Here is a 10,000-nt window from a genome sequence, read left to right on the forward strand (position 1 = left end):
TAATATAGGTCACATATCAAAGGTATACATCAGGTATAAACCCAGTATAGTTATCATATCATATAGGTCACATATCAACGCTATACATCAGGTATAAACCCAGTATAGTTATCATATAATATAGGTCACATATCAAAGGTATACATCAGGTATAAACCCAGTATAGTTATCATATAATATAGGTCACATATCAAAGGTATACATCAGGTATAAACCCAGTATAGTTATCATATAATATAGGTCACATATCAAAGGTATACATCAGGTATAAACCCAGTATAGTTATCATATCATATAGGTCACATATCAAAGGTATACATCAGGTATAAACCCAGTATAGTTATCATATAATATAGGTCACATATCAAAGGTATACATCAGGTATAAACCCAGTATAGTTATCATATAATATAGGTCACATATCAACGCTATACATCAGGTATAAACCCAGTATAGTTATCATATAATATAGGTCACATATCAAAGGTATACATCAGGTATAAACCCAGTATAGTTATCATATAATATAGGTCACATATCAACGCTATACATCAGGTATAAACCCAGTATAGTTATCATATCATATAGGTCACATATCAAAGGTATACATCAGGTATAAACCCAGTATAGTTATCATATCATATAGGTCACATATCAAAGGTATACATCAGGTATAAACCCAGTATAGTTATCATATAATATAGGTCACATATCAAAGGTATACATCAGGTATAAACCCAGTATAGTTATCATATAATATAGGTCACATATCAAAGGTATACATCAGGTATAAACCCAGTATAGTTATCATATCATATAGGTCACATATCAAAGGTATACATCAGGTATAAACCCAGTATAGTTATCATATAATATAGGTCACATATCAAAGGCTATACATCAGGTATAAACCCAGTATAGTTATCATATCATATAGGTCACATATCAAAGGTATACATCAGGTATAAACCCAGTATAGTTATCATATCATATAGGTCACATATCAAAGGTATACATCAGGTATAAACCCAGTATAGTTATCATATAATATAGGTCACATATCAAAGGTATACATCAGGTATAAACCCAGTATAGTTATCATATAATATAGGTCACATATCAACGCTATACATCAGGTATAAACCCAGTATAGTTATCATATAATATAGGTCACATATCAAAGGTATACATCAGGTATAAACCCAGTATAGTTATCATATAATATAGGTCACATATCAAAGGTATACATCAGGTATAAACCCAGTATAGTTATCATATAATATAGGTCACATATCAACGCTATACATCAGGTATAAACCCAGTATAGTTATCATATAATATAGGTCACATATCAACGCTATACATCAGGTATAAACCCAGTATAGTTATCATATAATATAGGTCACATATCAACGCTATACATCAGGTATAAACCCAGTATAGTTATCATATAATATAGGTCACATATCAAAGGTATACATCAGGTATAAACCCAGTATAGTTATCATATCATATAGGTCACATATCAAAGGTATACATCAGGTATAAACCCAGTATAGTTATCATATCATATAGGTCACATATCAACGCTATACATCAGGTATAAACCCAGTATAGTTATCATATAATATAGGTCACATATCAAAGGTATACATCAGGTATAAACCCAGTATAGTTATCATATCATATAGGTCACATATCAAAGGTATACATCAGGTATAAACCCAGTATAGTTATCATATCATATAGGTCACATATCAAAGGTATACATCAGGTATAAACCCAGTATAGTTATCATATCATATAGGTCACATATCAAAGGTATACATCAGGTATAAACCCAGTATAGTTATCATATAATATAGGTCACATATCAAAGCTATACATCAGGTATAAACCCAGTATAGTTATCATATAATATAGGTCACATATCAAAGGTATACATCAGGTATAAACCCAGTATAGTTATCATATAATATAGGTCACATATCAAAGGTATACATCAGGTATAAACCCAGTATAGTTATCATATAATATAGGTCACATATCAACGCTATACATCAGGTATAAACCCAGTATAGTTATCATATAATATAGGTCACATATCAAAGGTATACATCAGGTATAAACCCAGTATAGTTATCATATAATATAGGTCACATATCAAAGGTATACATCAGGTATAAACCCAGTATAGTTATCATATAATATAGGTCACATATCAAAGGTATACATCAGGTATAAACCCAGTATAGTTATCATATAATATAGGTCACATATCAACGCTATACATCAGGTATAAACCCAGTATAGTTATCATATAATATAGGTCACATATCAAAGGTATACATCAGGTATAAACCCAGTATAGTTATCATATAATATAGGTCACATATCAACGCTATACATCAGGTATAAACCCAGTATAGTTATCATATAATATAGGTCACATATCAAAGGTATACATCAGGTATAAACCCAGTATAGTTATCATATCATATAGGTCACATATCAACGCTATACATCAGGTATAAACCCAGTATAGTTATCATATAATATAGGTCACATATCAACGCTATACATCAGGTATAAACCCAGTATAGTTATCATATCATATAGGTCACATATCAACGCTATACATCAGGTATAAACCCAGTATAGTTATCATATAATATAGGTCACATATCAACGCTATACATCAGGTATAAACCCAGTATAGTTATCATATCATATAGGTCACATATCAACGCTATACATCAGGTATAAACCCAGTATAGTTATCATATAATATAGGTCACATATCAAAGGTATACATCAGGTATAAACCCAGTATAGTTATCATATAATATAGGTCACATATCAACGCTATACATCAGGTATAAACCCAGTATAGTTATCATATAATATAGGTCACATATCAACGCTATACATCAGGTATAAACCCAGTATAGTTATCATATCATATAGGTCACATATCAACGCTATACATCAGGTATAAACCCAGTATAGTTATCATATAATATAGGTCACATATCAAAGGTATACATCAGGTATAAACCCAGTATAGTTATCATATAATATAGGTCACATATCAACGCTATACATCAGGTATAAACCCAGTATAGTTATCATATAATATAGGTCACATATCAACGCTATACATCAGGTATAAACCCAGTATAGTTATCATATAATATAGGTCACATATCAACGCTATACATCAGGTATAAACCCAGTATAGTTATCATATAATATAGGTCACATATCAAAGGTATACATCAGGTATAAACCCAGTATAGTTATCATATAATATAGGTCACATATCAAAGGTATACATCAGGTATAAACCCAGTATAGTTATCATATAATATAGGTCACATATCAAAGGTATACATCAGGTATAAACCCAGTATAGTTATCATATAATATAGGTCACATATCAACGCTATACATCAGGTATAAACCCAGTATAGTTATCATATCATATAGGTCACATATCAAAGGTATACATCAGGTATAAACCCAGTATAGTTATCATATAATATAGGTCACATATCAACGCTATACATCAGGTATAAACCCAGTATAGTTATCATATAATATAGGTCACATATCAACGCTATACATCAGGTATAAACCCAGTATAGTTATCATATAATATAGGTCACATATCAACGCTATACATCAGGTATAAACCCAGTATAGTTATCATATAATATAGGTCACATATCAACGCTATACATCAGGTATAAACCCAGTATAGTTATCATATAATATAGGTCACATATCAAAGGTATACATCAGGTATAAACCCAGTATAGTTATCATATCATATAGGTCACATATCAAAGGTATACATCAGGTATAAACCCAGTATAGTTATCATATAATATAGGTCACATATCAAAGGTATACATCAGGTATAAACCCAGTATAGTTATCATATAATATAGGTCACATATCAACGCTATACATCAGGTATAAACCCAGTATAGTTATCATATCATATAGGTCACATATCAAAGGTATACATCAGGTATAAACCCAGTATAGTTATCATATCATATAGGTCACATATCAAAGGTATACATCAGGTATAAACCCAGTATAGTTATCATATAATATAGGTCACATATCAAAGGTATACATCAGGTATAAACCCAGTATAGTTATCATATAATATAGGTCACATATCAAAGGTATACATCAGGTATAAACCCAGTATAGTTATCATATCATATAGGTCACATATCAAAGGTATACATCAGGTATAAACCCAGTATAGTTATCATATCATATAGGTCACATATCAAAGGTATACATCAGGTATAAACCCAGTATAGTTATCATATAATATAGGTCACATATCAAAGGTATACATCAGGTATAAACCCAGTATAGTTATCATATAATATAGGTCACATATCAACGCTATACATCAGGTATAAACCCAGTATAGTTATCATATAATATAGGTCACATATCAACGCTATACATCAGGTATAAACCCAGTATAGTTATCATATCATATAGGTCACATATCAAAGGTATACATCAGGTATAAACCCAGTATAGTTATCATATAATATAGGTCACATATCAAAGGTATACATCAGGTATAAACCCAGTATAGTTATCATATCATATAGGTCACATATCAAAGGTATACATCAGGTATAAACCCAGTATAGTTATCATATCATATAGGTCACATATCAACGCTATACATCAGGTATAAACCCAGTATAGTTATCATATAATATAGGTCACATATCAAAGGTATACATCAGGTATAAACCCAGTATAGTTATCATATAATATAGGTCACATATCAAAGGTATACATCAGGTATAAACCCAGTATAGTTATCATATAATATAGGTCACATATCAAAGGTATACATCAGGTATAAACCCAGTATAGTTATCATATAATATAGGTCACATATCAAAGGTATACATCAGGTATAAACCCAGTATAGTTATCATATAATATAGGTCACATATCAACGCTATACATCAGGTATAAACCCAGTATAGTTATCATATAATATAGGTCACATATCAAAGGTATACATCAGGTATAAACCCAGTATAGTTATCATATAATATAGGTCACATATCAAAGGTATACATCAGGTATAAACCCAGTATAGTTATCATATAATATAGGTCACATATCAAAGGTATACATCAGGTATAAACCCAGTATAGTTATCATATCATATAGGTCACATATCAACGCTATACATCAGGTATAAACCCAGTATAGTTATCATATCATATAGGTCACATATCAACGCTATACATCAGGTATAAACCCAGTATAGTTATCATATCATATAGGTCACATATCAAAGGTATACATCAGGTATAAACCCAGTATAGTTATCATATAATATAGGTCACATATCAAAGGTATACATCAGGTATAAACCCAGTATAGTTATCATATCATATAGGTCACATATCAACGCTATACATCAGGTATAAACCCAGTATAGTTATCATATAATATAGGTCACATATCAAAGGTATACATCAGGTATAAACCCAGTATAGTTATCATATAATATAGGTCACATATCAACGCTATACATCAGGTATAAACCCAGTATAGTTATCATATAATATAGGTCACATATCAAAGGTATACATCAGGTATAAACCCAGTATAGTTATCATATCATATAGGTCACATATCAACGCTATACATCAGGTATAAACCCAGTATAGTTATCATATCATATAGGTCACATATCAAAGGTATACATCAGGTATAAACCCAGTATAGTTATCATATAATATAGGTCACATATCAAAGGTATACATCAGGTATAAACCCAGTATAGTTATCATATCATATAGGTCACATATCAAAGGTATACATCAGGTATAAACCCAGTATAGTTATCATATCATATAGGTCACATATCAACGCTATACATCAGGTATAAACCCAGTATAGTTATCATATAATATAGGTCACATATCAAAGGTATACATCAGGTATAAACCCAGTATAGTTATCATATAATATAGGTCACATATCAAAGGTATACATCAGGTATAAACCCAGTATAGTTATCATATCATATAGGTCACATATCAAAGGTATACATCAGGTATAAACCCAGTATAGTTATCATATCATATAGGTCACATATCAACGCTATACATCAGGTATAAACCCAGTATAGTTATCATATAATATAGGTCACATATCAAAGGTATACATCAGGTATAAACCCAGTATAGTTATCATATCATATAGGTCACATATCAACGCTATACATCAGGTATAAACCCAGTATAGTTATCATATCATATAGGTCACATATCAACGCTATACATCAGGTATAAACCCAGTATAGTTATCATATAATATAGGTCACATATCAAAGGTATACATCAGGTATAAACCCAGTATAGTTATCATATCATATAGGTCACATATCAACGCTATACATCAGGTATAAACCCAGTATAGTTATCATATCATATAGGTCACATATCAACGCTATACATCAGGTATAAACCCAGTATAGTTATCATATCATATAGGTCACATATCAAAGGTATACATCAGGTATAAACCCAGTATAGTTATCATATAATATAGGTCACATATCAAAGGTATACATCAGGTATAAACCCAGTATAGTTATCATATCATATAGGTCACATATCAAAGGTATACATCAGGTATAAACCCAGTATAGTTATCATATCATATAGGTCACATATCAACGCTATACATCAGGTATAAACCCAGTATAGTTATCATATAATATAGGTCACATATCAAAGGTATACATCAGGTATAAACCCAGTATAGTTATCATATAATATAGGTCACATATCAAAGGTATACATCAGGTATAAACCCAGTATAGTTATCATATCATATAGGTCACATATCAAAGGTATACATCAGGTATAAACCCAGTATAGTTATCATATCATATAGGTCACATATCAACGCTATACATCAGGTATAAACCCAGTATAGTTATCATATAATATAGGTCACATATCAAAGGTATACATCAGGTATAAACCCAGTATAGTTATCATATCATATAGGTCACATATCAACGCTATACATCAGGTATAAACCCAGTATAGTTATCATATCATATAGGTCACATATCAACGCTATACATCAGGTATAAACCCAGTATAGTTATCATATAATATAGGTCACATATCAAAGGTATACATCAGGTATAAACCCAGTATAGTTATCATATCATATAGGTCACATATCAACGCTATACATCAGGTATAAACCCAGTATAGTTATCATATCATATAGGTCACATATCAAAGGTATACATCAGGTATAAACAAAACAGTTTCAACGATAACAGGAACAGCCTATAAAGTTTCAACCACAAATCCCACAGATGCTGTTATTACATTATTACATTATTACATTATTACTGCCTGCTAATCACCTCTGTTGCCCTGCTGTCATGTGAGCTTGATGATGACATCATGTCCGTAATGACTGCTGCGCCTGTCCTGATGTCATGATGACATCATGTCCGTAATGACTGCTGCACCTGTCCTGATGTCATGATGACATCATGTCCGTAATGACTGCTGCACCTGTCCTGATGTCATGATGACATCATGTCCGTAATAACTGCTGCACCTGTCCTGATGTCATGATGACATCATGTCTGTAATAACTGCTGCACCTGTCCTGATGTCATGATGACATCATGTCCGTAATAACTGCTGCACCTGTCCTGTCATCGCAGCATCATCGCAGTGGTTTCAGAGTGATTTGTGATTGTTTGTGCGCTGATCGCTGTTCCTCCGTGTTCCCAGCAGGGGGAGCAGCCTCCTCTGGAGAAGATCAAACCCTCGCGCAGCCGCAACCTGGACGACCCGCTGTCTGAGACCGACACACTGGTACTGCTCTGCCTGTGTGTGTGTGTGTGTGTGTGTGTGTGTGTGTGTGTGTGTGTGTGTGCCTGTGTGTGTGAGAGTGAGAGAGAGAGAGAGTTAATGGAGACTTGTGATCTTTGTAAAATCGCATCAAGGGGGGTACATGGCCATCTGCCAGGAGAGAGAGAGAGTGTGGGGGTAGATGACGATAGTGTATCCAGTGTCTACCTTGAGTCTGTCTTTTTGACTGTGTGTGTGTGTGTGTGTGTGTGCGCGTGTGTGCGTGTGTGTGTGTGTGTGTGTGTGTGTGTGCGTGCGTGCGTGTGTGTGTGTGTGTGTGTGCGTGCTGGTGTGTGTGTGCATGCTCGTGTGTGTGTGTGTGTAGGAGACAGACCAGGAGTTGATTGCAGAGGTGGGCCCCTGCATCACGGTGTCTGTGGCAGAGAAACCCCGTACGCCCATGAAGAGCAGCAAGAGTGAAGGCCAGACCATCCCGTCTCCTAGGTGATCTCTCGCGGGTGACTGGTGACGCGGGTTCGAATCCGACCCGCGGTCCTTTGCCGCATGTCATCCCCTCTCTCTCTCCCCACCTTTCCTCTCTGCCTACTGTTCCCCCCCCCCCCCCCCCCCCCAAAAAAAAATGCAACCGCTTCCATGCGTGACATATGTGTCCGTTTGTAGCATAAGAGGATAGACCAATCAGGAGTAGCCTATGCAGAGGGGGGCAGGGGAGAACCAGAGCAATTTAGAGAGAGAGTGGCGTCAGCAGAGGACCAAAAGGCGTGACTCATTAGCCAATGAACAGCCAGGAAGGGGTCTCGTGCTACTTTTGAATGCTAAAATAAAGCTGATAATGTACAATTTGATTCTAAAAAGAAAAGAAATCAAAGTATCAATCAATCAATCAATCAATCAATCAATCAGTTTAATACATGTCCCAGAAGGGCACTCTGGTTCACATCAGACAGTAGTGGATAATTACAACATCATTACTAGTTTGAAGTAGTAATAAAGGCACACTTCAGAATTATAATACATTATTACTAGTTTGAAAGTAATAAAGGCACACTTCAATGTTCCAAAAGACCATCTGCTGCCATCAGCCGGGTCGCCACGTGCGCAGCGCCTCCGTTACAAATTAGCTCTGTCAACAACGTAAGTGGCTCGCTGTCAATCAGCGCCAGATCGATGTATCGGAGGAAAAGGGGGGTGGGCGGGGGGGGGGGGGGGGGGGTGGGTATGATGCCAGAGCTGTAACAAGGCAGGTGTTTGGGTGGGGGGGGGGAGCTCCGTTTGCGATGCCTCTTCATGGGTAATTTTTTCCATCGGCCTTGCCGGGCCTCAGTGTGCCGAAATGATATGAATGTTTTGACTAGCGAAGTGAAAAACACATTCCAAAGAATTCCACTCCAGGCTCGATCTCCCAGCTTTAAACACTTCTGCGCCGATTGCTTCTGCGCCGATTGCTAATCTTCTCCAAGATCTAGGGGTGTCACAATATATCGTCCCACGAAATTTCGCGATAGTAAAACGTCACGATATGTATCGTTGAGATGAAATCTCATATCGCGGAAAAAAAAAAAAAAAAAACTTTTTTTTCCCTTTTTTTTCTCTCCAAAAAATAGACTAAGAAACGTCTTTGTTTGTTGAAGTTCAATGTGTGGAAAGTAGTTCAGTTGAACAAGTCTCTGAAGAGACACATGAGAAGTTATACAGGAGAGAAACCATTCAATTGAGTTTCTGGCAAAACTGTTTACTTGACAGGAAAAACTGAAGATGCATAAAAAATAGATTAAGAAAAGTCTTGTTGTTTGAGTTTGAAGAAAAACTGAAGATGCATAATGAGAATTTATACTGCTGAGAAACCTTTTAGTTCAAAGTAAATCTAAGTGACGGTGTAACTCATTCTATTTCAAGATAAGCCTTATCTCCAATCTCATGTTTTTTCTAGTTGTTATTGTAATAACAATTTCCCACAACAGCATGTTTTGTATTTGTGCATTTCAAATAAAATACTACTTTTCCAGTCATATATTATCATTATTCAAGTTTAAAAAAATATTGTTAAAATCGTATCGTATCGTATCGTTATCGTGAACCCA

The 10,000-nt window shown here is 34.5% G+C and overlaps 1 protein-coding gene across 1 annotated transcript in view; it reads left to right on the forward strand.

The window, feature by feature from the left end:
* LOC310779738 (phosphofurin acidic cluster sorting protein 1-like) overlaps window positions 1–10,000 on the forward strand; it is a gene marked incomplete at its 5' end in the record, with an annotated part of 38,318 nt that overhangs the window by 11,402 nt on the left and 16,916 nt on the right. The window contains 2 exons of the mRNA XM_083640231.1: window positions 7,839–7,922; window positions 8,284–8,402. Coding sequence (XP_083496357.1) covers window positions 7,839–7,922; window positions 8,284–8,402 — 203 coding nt within the window. The remainder of the gene's footprint in view (window positions 1–7,838; window positions 7,923–8,283; window positions 8,403–10,000) is intronic.

Source organism: Poromitra crassiceps, assembly GCF_964638095.1.
Source record: "Poromitra crassiceps genome assembly, chromosome: 7".
Taxonomy (NCBI): domain Eukaryota; kingdom Metazoa; phylum Chordata; class Actinopteri; order Beryciformes; family Melamphaidae; genus Poromitra; species Poromitra crassiceps.